The 21,791-nt window shown below is 37.6% G+C and overlaps 1 protein-coding gene across 10 annotated transcripts in view; it reads left to right on the plus strand.

Annotated features, from left to right (window-relative positions):
• The window catches only part of ADAMTS3 (ADAM metallopeptidase with thrombospondin type 1 motif 3), a 292,251-nt gene extending 270,739 nt beyond the window's left edge, over window positions 1–21,512 (plus strand). For all 10 annotated transcript variants that reach the window (XM_035293568.3, XM_035293574.3, XM_035293570.3 and 7 more), the window contains 4 exons: window positions 2,046–2,178; window positions 5,938–6,145; window positions 8,282–8,399; window positions 18,809–21,512. In XM_035293568.3, coding sequence (XP_035149459.1) covers window positions 2,046–2,178; window positions 5,938–6,145; window positions 8,282–8,399; window positions 18,809–19,374 — 1,025 coding nt within the window. In that variant the 3' untranslated portion in view covers window positions 19,375–21,512. The remainder of the gene's footprint in view (window positions 1–2,045; window positions 2,179–5,937; window positions 6,146–8,281; window positions 8,400–18,808) is intronic.
• Window positions 21,513–21,791: the final 279 nt, after the last annotated feature.

Below are 21,791 nucleotides of genomic sequence, written 5' to 3' on the forward strand. Positions count from 1 at the left end.
TTACAAAAATGACAGCAGATAATTGAGAACAAAAAAATCGTTTGTATTAGGCAATACTTGTATAAATTATTTATTTTATAATTTTAAGTTCAAGGCTGTATTTCCAAAGTGTTTTCTTGAGGGAGGCATACAATATTCTTAGTTAATTATTTTAGATGCTTATTTAATTCAGATCCTTCCTTCTGCTGTACTCTCAACATTTGCTTGGTCATAATATTTATCAGATATACCTTCTTCAGATCTACCACATTTATTCCTTCTTCACCAGACTTCAGTCACCATTTTAGGAGGGACGATTATTGCAATAGCCTTTTAGCTGGTCAACTAACATTGATGTTCTTTTCCTTAATTTACAGGGTAATTTTTATTGAATTAATGAATAAATGAATGGTAAATTATATCCCAGATTAAAATACTTCAGTCTTCTAAATGTTGTCCTGAAGACACATCACTTTTTTATGTAGCATTCTTGCCAAAAGTGAATAACCTGAATTTTATCATTAAAACGCAATTAAACAGGTCCCAATTGTGGAACATTTAATAAAACAAATGGTTTTTACATTTCAAAAATAGTAATGCCGTAAGACAAACAGGTGCAGTAATTGTTTCTGATTGATGGAGGCTAAAGATGTAACAGTTAAATGCAACATATGATCCTTGATTTGAAAAGTATTGTTACAAATAACATCATTAGGAACAACTGAACATTTTTAAATGGGTCTGTATGTTAGATAATAATAGCATTATATCTATGTCAACTGTCCTGATTTTAAGAATTATGTTATAGTTATATATGAGAATGTACTTCTGAAATCAATGCTTAAATATTCATTTAGGAGTGAGGGATCAGGATGTCTGGAACTTTCAAATGGTTCAGCAAAATTATATATGTATTTACACACCTATGCATATATGAAGAAATATAGCAAATGTGGTGACATAGTCACAAAAAATCAATCTAGATGCAAGGCATACAAATATTCATTGTTTTTTCCTTACAACTTTTGGATTAGTATGAATTATTTTCAAATATATAGACATAATTACAAATATAAAAGTTGATGCTTGAGAGACCCTCATTAACTCCCTATAATCTTCAAGAATAATGTCCAAACACTTGTTAGACACTGAAGGCTTTCAAGACCTGATCCTAAGGCCAGGCGCGGTGGCTCACGCCTGTAATCCCAGCACTTTGGGAGGCCAAGGCAGGTGGATCACGAGATCTAGAGATCGAGACCATCCTGGTCAACATGGTGAAACCCCGTCTCTACTAAAAATACAAAAAATTAGCTGGGCACGGTGGTGCGTGCCTGTAATCCCAGCTACTCAGGAGGCTGAGGCAGGAGAATTGCCTGAACCCAGGAGGCAGAGGTTGCGGTGAGCCGAGATCGCACCATTGCACTCCAGCCTGGGTAACAAGAACGAGACTCCGCCTCAAAAAAAAAAAAAAAAAAAAAAAAAAAAAAAAAAAAAATCTAATCCTTCCCTGTCTCCTGCCCGCTTCACACATGATACTTCAGCCATCTGAAGAAGCCACAGTTTTCCATATGTTATTTCCTTTGCTTAGAGAATAATTCTGCTTCATTTCTTTTACCCCATACTGTTTGAACTGCAGTATTCTGCTGAAGCAAACTGCTGATCCTCCAAGCTTTCCCCTCCCCTCCTCCAAGTTACAGATCTCTTCCCTCTGTGTTCTTTTGCTGCCCTCTACTGTAAGTTGTTTACATAGTTCTCTAAAAGCCTATGTCCCTAGATATTGTCACAGTGGTTTTCATATGTCTCTCACGCTAGACTGTGTATATTTAGAGCCTAGTTCTTTAACAAGTTTGCAGTTGGACTATTTATCAAATATATGTTCTGAAAAGGCAAAAATTTTTGTTTATTTAATGTTCTTTGGGACCTTCAGCACCTACTGAAGTGCCTGGCTAATTGTACGCACTCAATACATATTTACTGAATGAATGAATGTATGAATAAGTGAGTGAATAATCAAGTAACAGCATGAATAAGTGATTAAATCCAAAGAAATTTATTTCCTTTTCCAGGTTTCCAGTACACTAAATATGGATGCCGTAGGAAAAGTGATAATAAAATGGTCCATCGCAGCTTCTGTGAGGCCAACAAAAAGCCAAAACCTATTAGAAGAATGTGCAATATTCAGGAATGTACACATCCACTGTAAGCATTTATTTTAACTATCGTATATAGAAGTCAAAATCAGAACTTAACTGACTTTAGCTCTTTTTAGTTTTTATTTCATTTTCAGTCAAAGCTCTATATACACATGGTTTAAATAGTCAAGTCACTTCACAGGAATTACGTAAAGCTGTAGTTCTCGGCCTTTCGTCACTTTCTTGTTCCTCAAAAAACCACTTTCAACCGTTATATTTATTTTGATATTTGGTAATTACTTTCTTCCTCCTCTCTATGTAAAATGTTTTTGCTTCTATTCCTTGACTTTTGGGGAGGTAAGGTTAGACATTATACATTGAATTTTCGCTGTGAAATCTAAAAATTGTATTATTTTATGATCCCTCCATAAATGCAAAACCACAGGCCACACTTTTTCCTTCCCTGCTGCTTCTAATACTGACCTAACATACCATTTACTGATTGCAATATGCAGGGTTTATATTAACAGGTATCTCTTTAATACCTGAGTCACATAGCATTCTCTGATTCTTATGATTTCCTTCTCATGAAATTGTTTCTTCCAGAATAAATGAATATCTTGATTATATGTATTTGATGTTCTACTACTTTTCCCCAATTCATTCCTAAACTCTCTCAGTATCAGCCCCCTCTAGATACTAAACATCCAAGTATCCTGTCACTTTAATCTCCATAGACACAGAAGAGTCTTAGAGAACAGAGAGTTCACTGTGTTCCAGCTCCAGCCTGGACTTTTTACCTAGGGCTTCCTTTCATCATCCTCCTAGGAATTCCCACTACCTTTCTCTTCTGTGGGATTTCCTGTTATTCTAAACTATAATGTATCATCCTTTAGACTCAAAAATATTGTTCTATTATTTTCTGCACTCAAGTGTTGCTGTTGAAAAGTCAGTTGCCGTTCTGATTCTCAGTGCTTTCTCTGTGTGTGACATGTTTTGGTCTGTCTTTCAAAGTTTGTAGGACCTTCATTTGATTTCTAGTGTTCTGAAATGGACTTGGTGCCCATTTTTACACATCATTGTGCTGTGTATTTGTAGAGCTTTTTAACTGAAAAATACGAAATGTTTTTATGGGGTACGATGTAATGTTTTAATATATGCATACATTGCGGAATGATTAAATCCAGCTAATTAACCTATCACATGCTTATCATTATTTTTGTGGTGAGCTCATTTAAAAATCTGCTCTCCTAGCAATTTTGAAATATCCATGTAAAAATGATTAACCGTAGACACTATGCTGTTTAGTAGAACTCAAAAACATATTTCTTCTAACTGAAACTTTGTACCCTTTGACCAACATCTCTCCATTACCCCTTCATCCTCACCCAAGCCCCTAATCACAACGATTCTACTCTTTACTTCTGTGAGTTCCACTGTTTTATCAGTGAAGGTCACATGGTATTTGTCCTTCTGCGTCTGATTCATTTCACTTAGCATAACATCCTCCAGGTTCATCTGTGTTGTGGTAAATGACACAAACTTTTAAAAATATAAAATGGATAACTTTTATCTCTGGAAGATTTTCTTGTATTGTTTTTAATTGCCCTATTTTTTCAGTGTTTTTTCTTTCTGGGACATTTGTAGCTTGGCTTTTCTCTCCTATTGTTCACTGCTGCATTTGCTGAATCCTTCATTTCTGCTATCATATTTTTAATATTCAAGTATTTCTTTATCAAGGCATTTGATTTTTAGTTCACAGATGCAATATAGTCTTTATCTCTTTTATAATATAAAAGATTCATTTCCCGTTTCTAAATTATTTATTTTGAGTTCTTTTCTTCCATTTCTCTACACCCACCCCACCTCTATCACTTATGTTGGAGGATTTCTGTGTAGTGATCCTGGGATGTTCATACATGTATAAAAATGCAGTGTTTAGAAGGCTGATTAGAAGTTTGCTCTACAGTTATAGCTGGTGGGCTGAACTATATAGAGTGATCCAACTCAGCCATTTTGAGGCTCTCAATTAATTGTATATTTAGGCCTTTTCTTATAAAATAGATTCCATAGAGCAGAATCCATTTCTTGCCAAGGGAGTGTAAGCCAGTTTAAATGCTGTCCTGGAAATTTTTTTTTTTTTTTTGAGACGGAGTTTTGCTCTTGTTATCCAGGCTGGAGTGCAATGGCGCGATCTTAGCTCACCGCAACCTCTGCCTCATGGGTTCAGGCAATTCTGCTGCCTCAGCCTCCTGAGTAGCTGCGATTACAGGGTTGAGCCACCGCGCCCGGCCTCTGGAAATGTTGTGTGTATAGGTGTCTAAAGCGGTCTCACCATCTCACGGATGGATTTTTACATAATCTTGTTTTCACCATGGTCTCCTTCTCTCTTGATCATGTCTATTATATCCAGTTAAGTCTGGTTCACTTTCTACAGAGGATAAACTCATGTCTTCTTCTGAGGTGGAGGAGGGTGAATCGCCCTGTATGGATAAGAATCAGGAGGTCTAACTGCTTCCAAACAGGCTTTTATTAGTTCTGCCTTCAGTCCTGGCTTCACCCTTGTTTTCACAGCTCACATTGTATCTGAGGCCTCGAATCCCTAAATATTTCTAAAGTTCTGCAGTGCAAGTCTGTTTGCTCATCACCTTGTACTGCTGAGTTGGACTTCATTCTTCTTAGGTCTGCTGAGTTTACTGCCATATGACCATCTGTTTTCTAGGTTCCAAAATTATGTTGTAGTGAATTCCTCTCAAATTTCTTTGCCTTTCTAGATTTCTAATATTTTTGTCATTTACTTTCATTCTGGGATCTTAGGAGGGAATGAAGGTAATCAGAAGTACCTATATCTGTGAAGTATAATATTTGTCTTCAAAAAGGAATCATCACTGAGGTCTCCAAAATTGAACAAAATTCCTCAGTCCTGTTGCCATGATACATTTTACTGCCAGTTTGATAAGCTAAAGCAGCCTTAAACTGTGAATACCAAAGACTGCCAAGGTTTTAGCATGGTTATATTTTGGTGCCTCACATATATGGAAAGAAAAAAATTGCAGAGGGAAAGTAACTTTGGAAAAGGCAAAGTTAATTTTAGCCTGAATTATATACAGACAGAATGCATAACCAGATGGAGTAGATGATGGCAACCCTTTGGGGCTTGGTAACCGTATGTAATGGAGAACCATGTGTAATGTTGTATCCACGGCTGATTTGGGGAGTGCTTGGGACACTGACATTGACACTACAATTTGGGAATGTACCCTGGTAAATATTTTGGAAAATGCCTCTGGAAATATTTCTATCAGTTGCATTCATGTGAACAGGTTTTACCCGGCTCTGATCCATACCACCCTTACCTCTTGTCACATTCTACAGAGGATAAACCTTATGTCTTCTGAGTTGGAAGAAGGCAAGTTTTATGAACTCTATAGAGTTCACTCATGTTTAAATATTTTAACTGATATGACTGTTTTATTTCTATAGTTGTTGGTATCCTTGAAAACTGCCTTCATGCCTGAATCTAACAGGACAACTTTAAGATGAGTTTCAGAAATCCTCTGTAGATCCTCCTTTAGGAAAGGAGAAGGTTTCAGAGTCACTGAGAGGCAGAAAAAGATAGTAGAGCATTACAAATACAAGTTTCAGGCTACTATTGTTAAAAAGTTATCCATGATATCTATCTTTCTGAAACCACTTCCTGAACTGCAGTGTGCCCCACTAGCTTGCAGGTTATTCAGAGAGCAGAAAAGTCTAGGCTTTGCCATGCGGGCATGTGTACACTAAACATCCCAGTGATAATTTCAATATGAACCCCCCACACCCACAGCTGGGTAACAGAAGAATGGGAACACTGCACCAAAACCTGTGGAAGTTCTGGCTATCAGCTTCGCACCGTGCGCTGCCTTCAGCCACTCCACGATGGCACCAACCGCTCTGTGCACAGCAAGTACTGCATGGGTGACCGTCCTGAGAGCCGCCGGCCCTGTAACAGAGTGCCCTGCCCAGCCCAGTGGAAAACAGGACCCTGGAGTGAGGTAGGTGTGTGAATTCTGTGCATGTGTGTGTAAGCATGTGTAGATATTTTAGTTTGGCTTAAACATCAGTTAGGCTTCATGTGAAGTGAGAAACTACTGCATATTTTGTAATTTACTGCAGGTGTTTGGAAAAATTAATGCTTTAAAATAGTTTGTGCACTTATGTTTAATTGGTAGGGGGCAAACCATGTTTATGTGTTTTGTAACATAGAGAAGTCTGAACGATGACTGTTCTTTTGTCTAATGTTTTTGTTGACTTCTCTATTCCTTCAGGATAAATTCCAAACCTCTGATACAGAAGGCAGGGCCCAGCCCCACTTGGCACTGCACTAACTCCTCTTATTCTTTCTTCATTCTAACTCTGTCTCAGTTCGAGTAAACTTTTCACTGTTCCAGACCATGCTTGTTTGAGCTTCCTACCTTTCAGTTGGCTCAGACTCCCCCTCCTCCTATCTAATAATCTCTCCTTCTTGACCAAAGCTCATCACTGTAGTCCAAATGACCACCTTGCAGGTGGTACCTTTCCTGGAAGTTCCTCCTCTACATCTGAAAGGCAGTAAAACTTAACTTTACCATGCTGTTCATGACAGATTATTATAACTCAGATCTTTGAATCTATGAATCTACATTTGCCACTAGTATATTTCTCAAAAATAGTATGCCTTCTTTCCTCAGTACTCGGCTAGTGCCTAGCATACCTGTCCAGATGATGTTTGTTAATTGGCGGACTCAATGTTGCATTGTCAGCTATTACCACCTGTGTTAGATATTTCTAAAGAATCAAAATAAGAAATTTTGGGGTTATAGGAGAAGAGTTTATTAGAGGAAAGGGCATCAAAAAGCAGAGAACTAATGAGGAATTGGAGAATAGGCCCAGAAAGGAAGAGACAAGCTGCTTTAACAGAATACCAGAGGTTGGGTCATTTATAAAGAACAAAGGTTTATTTGGCTTATGGTTCTGGAGGCTGCGAAGTCCAAGAATATGGCACTGGCACTTGGAGAGGGGGCTCCTGTAGTGGAAGGTATTACATGACAAGGAGGCATGCAAGAGAAACACAGAAGATCCTTCTACCAGGAGCCCATTCCTGCAATAACCAACCCATTCCCAAGATAATAGCATTAACCCATGCCCAGACATCACCTCTGAAAGGTCCCACCTCTTAACGGTCCCACTCAACATTGTTACAATAGCAGTTAAATTTCAACATGAGTTTTGGAGGGGACATTCAAACCACAGCACAAGTGCAGGTCACCCACATAGGACCATAATGATAACTCATATCAGTCTTAGTAGAAGTCTATCCTCCACAGAAACTTCCTAGGGCCACTGCATGGAAGTTTCTGAGCTTAGTTTTAGAGTAGTAAATTTTCATTCAAGAAATGAATTAAGAGCATAGAGTATTTTGTCATCACTAAGAAAGAAGGAGGAGGCTGAGTGTGGTGGCACACGCCTGTAATCACAGCACTTAGGGAGGCCAAGGCAGGTGGATCGTGAGATCAGGAGATTGTGATCATTCCTAGCCAACATGGTGAAACCCCGTCTCTACTAAAATACAAAAAACTAGCTGGGCATGATGGTGGGTACCTGTAGTCCTAGCTACTTAGGAGGCTGAGGCTGGGGAATTGCTTGAACCCGGGAGAAAGAGGGTGCAGTGAGCAGAGATCATGACACTGCACTCCAGCCTGGGCAACAGAATGAGACTCTGTCTCCAAAAAAGGAAGAAGAAGGAGTGGGGACTCTCAGTACCATGATTGGGTGGGAGAACAGACATCATCAACACTGTTTTTAGAAACTACAGAAGATTTTAACATTGTTACTAATCATGGCTTTTCATATGGAATGCTTACTAGGCATTTTGCTATATATACACTGTTTCCTTTGCCTTCATTTAGTCCTAAAACAATCTTAGAAGGCAGGTATTATTATCCCAGCTTTCCACCAGATAAAGAAGATGAGTCTCATAAGCAATGTGCCCAGGCCGGTAAATAATGGAGTCAGAATATAAACTCAGTAGTATCTGTCTTCTAAATGACTGTGCTGCATCACTTAGTAGAGAAAGAACTCCAGATCTGTGTGTGTTATCTGCATGGTCTTGGTGGAATAAACGTCTGTAACCACAGTGTTTGTCTCTGCAGTGTTCTGTGACCTGCGGTGAAGGATCGGAGGTGAGGCAGGTCCTCTGCAGGGCTGGGGACCATTGTGATGGTGAAAAGCCGGAGTCGGTCAGATCCTGTCAACTGCCTCCTTGTAATGGTAGGTGTGACACCAATTGACTTCACTGCTCTGATGATGTTTTTAAACCTCAGAAACCAGAATTTCCTTTCAAGAGAAGTTACAAAATTTATATTTGTTTCCTTAAATAGCCAAAGGAAAACACCTGTGAAATATTAGCCCAATTTAGTTATTTAAGATAAACATTTGAAGCAATGTCCTACACTTTTTAATTATCATGACCACTACAGCCCTGCCATTTCTGGCTGGTGACATTGGAGTGAGGGCTTTGCCATGTTTATGTAGCTTCTATCAATTTGTGTTGCTAGTAGGAACTACTTAATTATTCCTGGTTATATTTAACATTACATCTTTGTTAAATGGCATAATATTGCAGAAGGTTTTGAAATATTTTACTAAAATTATTCAATTTTGATGTGCCAGTAATGTCACTCAACTCTAAATCCATTTCCAGTAACTGTCATTCCATAGAGTAACTTCAAATAGGCACCTTGTACATAGGATAAAATTCAGCATTTGCCTGACCTGCCAACTTGCTGTATGGCAAAAGCAGAGTATATTTTCTATATGTAGTCAATTTGCTATTTTAAAACAGCGAAATGGGGCCAGGCATGGTGGCTCATGCCTGTAATCCCAGCACTATGGGAGGCCAAGGTGGGTGGATCACCTAAGGCCAGGAGCTTGGGACCAGCCTGAACAACATGGTGAAACCCCATCTCTACTAAAAATACAAAACCCATCTCTACTAAAAAAAAAAAAAAAAAGAATTTGCCGGATGTGGTGGCGCATGCCAGTGATTTCAGCTACTTGGGAGGCAGAAGCAGGGGAATTGCTTGAACCCAGGAGGTGGCAGTTGCAGTGAGCCAAGATCGCACCACTGCACTACAGCCTGGGTGGCAGTGAGACTCCATCTCAAATAAATAAATAAATAAAGCAAAACATATTGGATGGTTTCTGTCTCTATTGCTGTCTTCTTCTGCCTCCATTTCTGTAGCTCTCTGTCCACATCTGTCTCTGTCCTGTACTCGCTCATCTGTGCTCCATTTGCTTTCCTTTGTCTCTCTCCTATTTTTGGGGTCTGTCTTGATGTGTCTTTGATGAGCTGTTACCTGCTGCCTGGATATGGCTCACTTTCTGTATGTCAGTCACACATGCTTTCTAGGCCTTACTCTTCCTTTTTTTTTTTTTGAGACAGAGTTTCGCTTTTGTTACCCAGGCTGGAGTGCAATGGTGCGATATCGGCTCACTGCACCTCCTGGGTTCAGGCAGTTCTCCTGCCTCAGCCTCCTGAGTAGCTGGGATTACAGGCACGCCTCACCACGCCCAGCTAAGTTTTTATATTTTCAGTAGAGATGGGGTTTCACCATGTTGACCAGGATGGTCTCGATCTCTTGACCTCATGATCCACCCGCCTCAGCCTCCCAAAGTGCTGGGATTACAGGCTTGAGCCACCGCGCCTGGCCTACTCTTCCTTCTTGCTCTCCTACCCTTTCCCTCTCCTAGTCTCTCTGGCTCTACCTCCCATCATTCTTTTTCCCTCTCATCTCTCTCCTCCTGCATCTTCCTGGCTCTCTCTTCTTTATTGCATGTGTCTGTCTGTCTTTCTCTCCCTGTTTTCTCTTTCTCAGTGTCCTCCCCTCTACCATCTCCCTTTCTGTTTCTTTATCCTCCCCTTCCTCTCCCTGTCTCTCCATCTCTCCCACCTCTCTCTCTCTCCCTGTCTCTTATCTCCTCCATTGCCTTAGTCTGTTCTAACTGTTGTAACAAAATACTTGAGACTGGGTAATTTATAAAAACAAACAAACAAAAAAACAAAAAAAGTTTTATTACTCAGAGATCCAAAGTCTGGAAGTCCAAAATCGAGGCATTAGCAGATTTAGTGTCTGGTGAAGGCTTCCTAGATGGTGCCTTGTTGTTCTGTCTGCATGCGGTGAAAAGGTGCCAGAGAGCTCCCTTGATCCTCTTTTATAAGGCATGAATTCCATTCACAAGAGCTCCACCCTTAAGGACTAGTCACCTCCCAAAGGCCCCACCCTGTCAGTACCGTCCCCTTGAGGATTAGGTTTCAACATGGGAATTTTGGGTAAACACAGACCATAGCACCCACCTTCTTCCTCTCCTTCTTCCAGCCACTTTGTCTCCTTATTCTCCATCTGTTACTCCTTGTGTCTGTCTCTTTCTCCTCTTTCTAGCTCCTTCTATCTCATTTTCTGTCCCCAAGTCTGTCTCTCTCTTGCCACCCTCATCTGTCTTACTCTGTCTTCCCTTATCTTATATTTTCTTCTCCTCTCTTCTCTTCCTAATCCCCCTCCACCACAACCTGCCTCTTAAATGCAGTTCTGCTAAATCCATGCCCATGACAAATTTGGACATTATTTTGGCGCATTAGAAGACTCAGGACGTCCACTCAGAGATCCCATCCAAAGGTCACCAACTTCAAAGAACAAAGGTAGGTAAATCCCTGAAGATGAGAAGAAAGCAGAGCAAAAAGGCTTAAGTCTCCAGGAAACAGAATACCTCTTCTCCTCCAAGGGATCACAACTCCTTACAAGCAAGGGAAGAAAACTGGATGGAAAATGAGTTTGATGAATTGACAGAAGCAGGCTTCAGAAAGTGGGTGATAACAAACATCTCTGAGCTAAAGGAGCATGTTCTAACCCAATGCAAAGAAGCTAAGAACCTTGAAGAAAGGTTAGACCAAATGCTAACTAGAATAACCAGTACAGAGAAGAAAATAAATCACTTGATGGAGCTGAAAAACACAGCACAAGAAGTTCATGAAGAATACACAAGTATCAATAGCCAAATCAAGCAGAAGAAAGGATATCAGAGATTGAAGATCAGCTCAATGAAATAAAGTGAAAAGGCAAGATTAGAGAAAGAAAAGAGTAAAAAGAAATGAACAAAGCATCCAAGAAATAAGGGATTATGTGAAAAGACCAAATCTATGTTAAATTGGTATACCTGAAAGTGATGAAGTGAATGAAAACTAATTGGAAAACACTCTTCAAATTATTCAGGAGAACTTCCCCAACCTAGCAAGAGAGGGCAATATTCAAATTCAGGAATAAAAGAACACCACAAAGATCCTACTTGAGAAGAGCAACCCAAAACACATAATTGTCAGATTCACCCGGGTTGAAATGAAGGAAAAAATGCTAAGGGCAGCCAGAGAGAAAGGTTGGGTTACCCACAAAGGGAAGTCCATCTGATTCACAGTGGATCTCTTGGCAGAAACCATACAAGCTAGAAAAGTGTTGGGGCCAATATTCCGCATCCTAAAAGAAAAGAATTTTCAACCCAGAATTTCATTTCCAGACAAACTAAGCTTCATAAGCAAAGGAGAAATAAAATCCTTTACAGACAAGCAACTGCTAAGAGATTTTATCACCACCAAGCCTGCCTTACATGAGCTCCTGAAGGAAGTGCTAAACATAAAACAACGAGTACCAGCCACTGCAAAAATATATCAAAATGTAAAGACCATCGACAGTATGAGGAAACTGCATCAACTAATGGGGAAAACAACCAGCAGGCATCAAAATGGCAGGATCAAATTCACACATAAAACTTATTAACCTTAAATGTCAATGGGCTAAATATGCCAATCAAAAGACAGACTGGCAAATTGGATAAAGGGTCAAGACCCATTGGTGTGCTGTATTGAGGAGACCCATCTCATGCACAAAGACACACATAAGCTCAAAATAAAGGGATGGAGGAAGATTTGCCAAGCAAGTGGAGAGCAAAAAAAAAGAAAAAGCAGGGGTCACAATCCTAGTCTCTGATAAAACAGACTTTAAACCAACAAAGATCAAAAGAAACAAAGAAGGGCATTACATAATGGTAAAGGGATCAGTGCAACAAGAGGAGCTAACTATCCTAAATATATATACACCCAATACAGGAGCACCCAGATACATAAAGCAAGTTCTTAGTGACCTAGAAAGAGACTTAGACTCCCACACAATAATAGTGGAAGACTTTAACACTCCACTGTCAATATTAGACAGACCAACAAGACAGAAAATTAACATGTATATCCAGGATTTGAACTCAGATCTAGATCAAGTGGACCTAATAGACATCTACAAAACTCTCCACCACAGGTCCACAGAATATACATTTTTCTCAGCACCACATCACACTTATTCTAAAATTGACCACATAATTGGAAGTAAAACACTCCTCAGCAAATGCAAAAGAATGGAAATCATAACAGTCTCTGGACAGACCACAGTGCAATCAAATTAGAACTCAGGATTAAGATGCAAGATATAGGTGATGGGGGAATGGAGGCAGCAAACCACATTGCCATGTATGTACCTATGCAGCAATCCTGCATGTTCTGCACATGTACCCCAGAACCTAAAGTGCAATTAAAAAAAAAAAATATATATATATATCTATATATATATATCTATATATATATCTATATATAGCTATATATATAGATATATATAGAAACTCACTCAAAACCACACAACTATATGGAAACTGAACAACCTGCTCCTGAATGACTACTGGATAAATAATGAAATGAAGGCAGAAATAAAGATGGTCTTTGAAACCAGTGAGAACAAAGACACAATGTACGAGAATCTCTGGGACACATTTAAAGCAATGTGTAGAGGGAAATTTACAGCACTAAATACCCACAAGAGAAACAAGGAAAGATCTAAAATTGAAATCCTAAAGTCACAATTAAAAACAACCAGAAGAGCAAGATCAAACAAATTAAAAAGCCAGCAGAAGACCAGAAATAACTAAGATCACAGCAGAACTGAAGGAGATAAAGACTCAAAACCCTTCAAAAAAAAATCAATGAATCCAGGAGCTGGTTTTTAAAAAGATCAACAAAATAGACCACTAGCCAGACTAATAGAGAAGAAAGGAGAGAAGAATCAAATATATGCAATAAAAAATGATAAAGGTGATATTACCACTGATCGCAAAGAAATGCTAACTACCATCATATAATACTACAAACATCTCTATGCAAGTAAACCAGTAAATCTAGAAGAAATGGATAAATTCCTGGACATTTACACCCTCACAAGACTAAACCAGGAAGAAGTTGAATCCTTGAATACACCAGTAAGAAGATCTGAAATTGAGCCAGCAATGAATAGCCTACCAACCAAAAAAAGTCCAGGACCAGACAGTTTCATAGCTGAATTCTACCAGAGGTACAAAGAGGAACTGCTCTCATTCCTTCTGAAACTGTTACAAACAATACAAAAAGAGGGAATCCTCCCTAACTCATTTTATGAGACCAGCATCATCCTGATACCAAACCTGGCAGAGACACAACAAAAAAAGAAAATTTCAGGCCAGTATCCATGATGAACATTGATGCAAAAATCCTCAATAAAATACTGGCAAACTGAATCCAAGAGCACATCAAAAAACTTCTCCATCATGATCAAGTTGGCTTAGTCCCTGGGATGCAATGCAGATTCCACATACACAAATCAATAAACATAATCCATCACATAAACAGAACCAAAGATGAAAACCACATGGTTATCTCCATGGATGAAGAGAAGACCTTCAACAAAATTCAACAGCCCTTGATGCTAACATCTCCCAATAAACTAGGTATCAGTAGAACATATCTTAAAATAATAAGAGCTATTTATGACAAACCCACAACTAGTATCCTACTGAATGGGCAAAAACTGGAAGCGTTCCCTTTGAAAATTGGCAAAGACAAGGATGCCCTCTCTCACCACTCCTACTCAACATACTATTGGAAGTTCTGGCCAGGGAAATCAGGCAAGAAAAAGAAATAAAGGATATTCAGTTACAAAATGCGAAGTCAAATTGCCTCTATTTGCAGACGACATGAATGTATATTTAGAAGACCTATTGTATCAGTCCAAAATCTCCTTAAGGTAATAAGCAACTTCAGCAAAGTCTCAGGATACAAAATCAATCTGAAAAAATCAAAAGTATTCCTATACCCCAGTCATAGACAGAGAGTCAAATCATGAGTAAACTCCCATTCACAACTGCTACAAAGAGAATAAAATACCTAGGAATACAACTTACAAGGGATGCAAAGGACCTATAACCACTGCTTAAGGAAATAAGAGAGAACACAAACAGATGGAAAAACATTCCATGCTCATAGTTAGGAAGAAACAGTATCATGAAAAATGGCCATATAATACCCAAAGTAATTATAGCTTCAATGCTATCCCCATCAAGCTACTATTGACTTTTTTCACAGATTTGGAAAAAAAACTACCTTAAGCTTCATGTGGAACCAAAAAAGAGCCTGCATATCCAAGATAATCCTAAGCAAAAAAAGAAAAAAAAAATCAAGCTGGAGGCATCATGCTACCTGACTTTATACTACAAGGCTACAGTAATCAAAATAGCATAGTACAGGTACTGAAACAGAGATGTAGACCAATGGAAAAGAACAGAGGCCTCAGAAATGATGCCACACATCTACAACTGTCTGATCTTTGACAAACCTGACAAAAGCAAGCAATAGGGGAAAGGATTTCCTGTTTAATAAATGGTGCTGGGAAAACTGACTAGTCATATGCAGAAAGCTAAAACTAGATCCCTTCCTTACACCTAATACAAAAATTAACTCCAGATGGATTAAAGATTTAAACCTAAGACCTAACATCATAAAAACCCTAGAAGAAAACCAAGGCAATACCATTCAGGACATAGGCATAGGCAAGGACTTCATGACTAAAATACCAAAAGCAATGGCAACCAAAGCCAAAATAGACAAATGGGATCTAACTAAAGTTAAGAGCATCTGCACAGAAAAAGAAGCTATCATTAGAGTGAGCTGGCAACAAATAGAATGGGAAAAAATTTTCGCAATCTTTCCATCTCATAAAGGGCTAATATCTAGCATCTATAAGAAACTTAAATTTACGAGAAAAAAGCAAACAACCCCATCAAAAATCAGGCGAAGGACGTGGACAGAGAATTCTCAAAAGAAGACATTTATTCAGCCAACAAACATGAAAAAAAGCTTATCCTCACTGGTCATTAGAGAAATGCAAATCAAAACCACACTGAGATACCGTCTGATGCCAGTCAGAATGGCAATTATTAAAAAATCAGACAACAGATGCTGGAGAGGATGTGGAGAAATAGGAATGCTTCTACACTGTTGGTGAGAGTGTAAATTAGGTCAATCATTGTGGAAGACAGTTTGGCAATTCCTCAAGGATCTGGAAATAGAAGTATCATGTGACCCAGCAGTCCCATTACTGGGTATATACTCAGAGGATTAGAAATTATTCTACTATAAAGACAAAAGCACATGTATATTTATTTCAGCACTATTTACGATAACAAAGACTTGGAACCAACCCAAATGCCCATCAGTGATAGACTGGATAAAGAAAATGTGGCACATATACACCATGGAATACTATGCAGCCATCAAAAATGATGAGTTCATGTCCTTTGCAGGGATATGGATAAAACTGGAAACCATCATTCTCAGCAAACTGACACAAGAATAGAAAACCAAACACCACATGTTCTCACTCATAAGTGGGTGTTAAACAATGAGAACACATGGACACAGGGAGGGGAATGTCACAGACCGGGACCTGTCGGGGTATGGGGAGCTAGGGGAGGGATAGCAGGGTATGGGTAGATAGGGGAGGGATGGCATTAGGAGAAATAACTAATGTAGATGATGGGGTGATGGATGCAGCAAGCCACCATGGCACATGTATACCTATGTATCAAATCTGCACATTCTGTACATATACCCCGGAACTTAAAGTATAATATAAAAGACATTGATTGAATATTGATATCTGCTGGATGGTGGATGGTGCTTTCTTTTTGTCAAGAAAATTGGCAAGACACTATCTTATCAAATATCTTAGTTTTTGAAGAAATTTCAGGCTTTAAGTCTTTAACCATTATAAATTATTTCATTATAAATTTTCATTTGAAATATATTATAGCAAGAACATATTGTACCATGAGGGGGAGACATAGGACTTATATATTTAATCATTTTACCTTGGGAAGTATTGATGTATGTAAAAGCTCAAAGTACAAGCCAAAACCAAAAGAACAAACTTTACTCAGAAGTTTTAACATATATTGTCACCATAACACTTTATTCCTATGTAGTTACTCCTGTTTAGAAGCTACCACTTTCTGAGAAAGCTTTATTGATCTTAGAGCTGGTATAGCTGTGTATTTCTACAGATGTGACCAATGGTCAGCAATAATTTACTTGATTCTCCTTCTTTAGCCAGAAGAAATTATTTTTAATGTAAACCAAGGAGCTAATAAGATAGCTTAACTATGTTAGTGATTTCATATCCCCTTTAGTTGTTTTGTTGTTCTGAAATTGAGGCCTAAATGCTAATTCTAAGAGTTCTAAAAGGTCGCATGTTGCTACCATATTTCAAGTAAAATAAGTAGTACTTTTTTTCAAACTGCTATTAGAATCAAATGGCCTTTTGAGACCATGTGTGAATCTCTTTTCCAGAACCTCTTGTTATGATTTGGGGGTGGAGTGAGAAGTCTGAAAAGTTTCCTTAATTTTTTTTTTAAATGATTGATTTTTTTCGTGTGACTCCATATTTTGATTGTACTCCTTTTCTGTCTGTAAGCTCTTCCCGTCTATCAGTAGGCAAATTACCATAAGGTTAATGTATTCCTTTTTTTAAATATATTTCTCAGAATCTCTCTCCCTTTTGCTCCTCTACACAAAAGTACATTCTGGCCCTAATGAAACCCAGGTTATGAACAGGACTCTGCAATGCCAAAGTGCTTACATTTAGAAATGGGAGATCTGTGTTGTACTCCTTCTCTAACTCGGGGAAAACAGGTCATACTTCCAAGTGGGGCCTCCGAACAGAGGAGAGAAGGAAAAGGAGACAGAGGAAAAAGAGGACGAGCTCTAATAAAGTCCTCTCCTCCTAAGTCCTAGAGTCTGACACATACAGAAAAAAGACGTTTTCTTATTTTAAAACATAGGTTTTAAGAAAAAGTAATTCACACATGAAGAAGAATTAATATTCAAGGTGAAACCATTAACATAATTCTAAGGCATTCACAACATAATTAGATGAACTATCTTATATGAAGTATTCAGACACATTATACTATATAATAGACTTGCACACGTAAAGTACATAGGAGTCATTTCACAATTTGGGAAGTGGACATAGTATTACAGCTCAAAGTTGGCAATTTTAGTCCTCTCTTGCCAGCTGACTCTCTCTCTCTTTTTTCTTTTTATAAACTTTAGAAAAAGGACTTTTCAGTTTTTTGGAAGTTATATAGAGGTTTCTTTTTTAGCAATATAGTATTACCCAATAATACACTGTAATTTTAAGTGATTCTATGACATAAATGCCACAATTGACAGTTCTTTGCATTTATTATTTGGGCATGGATCAGTGTTTCTGTGTTGCACATCTGCAGGGATGCTACTGTATGCACTGGTTCTGTTATCAGAGAGACATGGGATATGTCTTTATTCCATAAGCTATACCTCTATGCACAAATTAGCATTTTTATGAGCTTAATATTTGGATTATCTGAAATTCAATTCTTGTAACCTGGAATCAATAAAAATTTAAAGTAATAAAAATAACATGTACACAGGCAAAATCAAGTATTTTAGAAGTGTTACATTAGCTGTTATCAAGTGTTTTATAAGTAATTACTTTACTATTTTTTAAATATAAAGTGTTATCAATTCAATGAAATTACATTTTATGAGTGTTACTTAGTATCCTTTAAATGTAAAGAACTGTCAATTTAATAAAATTAAATGTGAGAACCATGAATTATTACTAAGAAATCTAGCATACTTTACCCAAAGTTGTGCATTCAAATAACAAATAATCTGAGAATATTTAATGTTAAACATGAAACTACTGCAGTCAAACTGGATAATTCTTTTAAAAATCAAGATGGTATTTTGATTATTCTTTGGAGAATACCTTTTTAAGATTTGTTTTGTTTTTATAAGTGTTTAGTATTTATTTTGATTTCACATTTTAACCAATGTAGGGAGCACCCTCTGAGAAAGTCAGAAATACCATAAAATAAAAATACAGATGCCTCCGTGCATCCTAAAAATCTGAACACAAGGTTAAATAAATTCTCTTTGCCCATTCTAAAGTCAAGTATATGTTCGTACTTGGAGAAGAAAACGCCCTCTGTGGTCTGAAGACTTCTGGTGGAAATATTAAAATGATGATCATCACAAGGACTTTGTAGATAAAGAGCTACTTATTTTAGTGAATTCATTCTAATGTTCATATTTTTAATGCCAAAGCTCATGTGGATCACTCCCTTTCGTGTCAGATTGCACTTAAATCTTTTTACATTCATAAAATTTAAAAAATTTTCCCTCCTTTTTAATGTTTATATTCATGTATTCATTTATTTTCTTTTGATTTTTGCAGATGAGCCATGTTTGGGAGACAAGTCCATATTCTGTCAGATGGAGGTGTTGGCACGATACTGCTCCATACCAGGTTATAACAAGTTATGTTGTGAGTCCTGTAGCAAGCGCAGCAGCACCCTGCCACCACCGTACCTTCTAGAAGCTGCTGAAACTCATGATGTCATCTCTAACCCTAGTGACCTCCCTCGATCTCTAGTGATGCCTACATCTTTGGTTCCTTATCATTCAGAGACTCCTGCAGAGAAGAAATCTTTAAGCAGCATTTCTTCAGTGGGAGCTCCAAATGCATATGCTGCTTTCAGGCCAAACAGTAAACCTGATGGTGCTAATTTACCCCAGAGGAGTTCTCAGCAAGCAGGAAGTAAGACTGTGAGACTGGTCTCCGTATCATCCTCCCCACCCACCAAGAAAGGCCACCTCAATTCATCATCACAAATGGCTGCTGCTTCATTCCTTGCAGCCAGTGATTCAATAGGTGCTTCTTCTCAGGCAAGAACCTCAAAGAAAGATGGAAAGATTATCGACAGTGGACGTCCGACAAGATCATCCACCTTAGGAAGATGAGAAAGTGAACCAAAAAGGTTAGAAACCAGAGGAAAACCTGGACAACCTCCCTCTCCCCAAGGTGCATATGCTTGTTTAAAGTGGAAATCTCTATAGATCGTCAGCCAATTTTATCTGTAAGTAAGTGGAAGAACAGAAAGTGCTGGCTCACTTTCTAGTTGCTTTCATCCTTTCGTTTTGCATTGACTCATTTACCAGAATTCATTGGAAGAAAGCACCAAAGATTATTACAGAAGAAAAATATGTTGCTAAGTTTGTGTTGGTCACTCTCTGAAGCAGAAAAGGGACTGGAACCAATTGTGCATATCAGCTGACTTTAGAGTTATAGAAAAATTACAGTAAAAATAAAAGAGATCAGATGGTTTACACTTTAACAAGAAATTTTGGGTATGAAGCAAAGAATTCTTAGACTTGTATTCCTATTTATCTATATTAGAAATATTGTATGAGCAAATTTGAAGCTGTTGTGTAAATACTGTATATTGCAGAAATCAGTATTATTTTAAGAGAGGTGTTCTCAAATGATTGTTTACTATATTACATTTCTGGATGTTCTAGGTGCCTGTCATTGAGTACTGCCTTGTTTGCCATTCCATAGGTTGATTTTTCAAAGCAGAATTATTACAAAAGATAAAAGTTAGAATTACTTACAGCTACTGACAATATAAAGGATTTTGATGAATCAAAAATGTGATATGTAAATTAGAGAAAAAGAAAAAAAACAAAAGCTATAGACATACAGATCTCAGCTTACCTATTGCCTTCTATACTTATAATTTAAAGGAGTGGTGTTTTAGGACACTTGTGGTCACAGGGATCAAAGAATAGTAAATGAATCTATGTGAGACAAAACTGAAATCTTCTTACCAGGACCTCAGTAGACACCATTCAGGTGTCCTTTGTTTTTGTGTGTGCGTGTTTTTTTTTTTTAATTTTCCCATTGTTGACAGATACAGTTATACTCAATGTACTGTAATAATCACAAAGAAACAAGTTTTGGGATAACTTATTTGTATGTTGGTAGCTGAGAAAAGTATCATCAGTCTAGAATTGCCATTTGAGTATAGAAGAGGTGTGGGACTTTGAAGACATGTTCAAGAATGCATTTGTTGATGGTTAAGATATTTATTTTCCAGTGGTTCATGTTCAAATGTTCACAACCACAATGCATCTGACTGCAATATTGTCCTTATAATTTATGTCAATGGTCACCTTACTCACAGCAAAGCCAGAAATGCTCTCTCCAGGGAGTAGATGTAAAGTACTTGTACATAGAATTCAGAACCGAAGATATTTATTAAAAGTTGATTTTTTCTTGATAGTATTTTTATGTACTAAATATTTACACTAATATCAATTACATATTTTGGTAAACTAGAGAGACACAATTAGAGATGCCTGCTTTGTTCTGTGCATAGAAAAGACCATTAAGCAAACTACTGCAGCCAACTCAAAAGCTAAAACTGAATAAGTGTGATGTTATGCAAACATCTTGCATTTTTAGTAGTTATTATGTTGATGACTTATTCCCCTTCAAGGAAACATTAAATTGTATGGACTCAGCTAGCTGTTCAATGAAATTGTGAATTAGAAACATAAATGCTTTATTAATTACACATAAATGAGAGGAGATATATAAGTGTTATCAGCATAATGATTTTGAGGTCAGTACCTGAGCTGTCTAAAAATATCTTATGCAAACTAAAATGTAGATCTATTAACCTCTCAAAGGATAGAATGTGCAAGAACTTTTGCATTTTAATCATTGTAAACTAACAGCTTAACCTGTTGACTCTATACCTCTAAAGAATTGCTGCTACTTGGTGCAAGAATTTTGAAAGTCAAATTAGTCGAATTCCAGATAGTAAAACAATCCCTGAGCCTTAAGTCTCTCTCTTTTTTTTTTAATTCCCGTAGAATAAAATCTCTCTAGTTTACTTGTGTGTGCATACATCTCATCCACAGGGGAAGATAAAGATGGTCACACCAACAGTTTCCAAAAAGATGTACATATTCATTATACTTCTGACCTTTGAGCTTTCTTTTCTACTAAGCTAAAAATTCCTTTTTATCAAAGTGTACACTACTGATGCTGTTCGTTGTATTGGGAGCACATAGCAATAAAAATATTAATAAAATATTGATCTGGCTCTATCTAGATTTTATCATTAGATTCATCATGGGGTAATGGAAATGTGTTATTTCCTCCTACACCGTGAAATAGCATCAAATTTATTTGCTACTTGTACTTGCTTGAAAGACTCTAGTGACTGTCTCCTTTTTCCACATCAGGGTATTACAATATTTTTAAAAGAATAAAACATTATTAAAAAATAAAAAATAAGAAAACAAAAATAGGCTGCAGGAGGTGGCTTTTGGTTAAATCTGTCTCAGAACTATGAAGAAGATAAGGAAAA

This window comes from Callithrix jacchus, chromosome 3 (assembly GCF_049354715.1).
Source record: "Callithrix jacchus isolate 240 chromosome 3, calJac240_pri, whole genome shotgun sequence".
NCBI classification, from domain to species: Eukaryota; Metazoa; Chordata; class Mammalia; order Primates; family Cebidae; genus Callithrix; species Callithrix jacchus.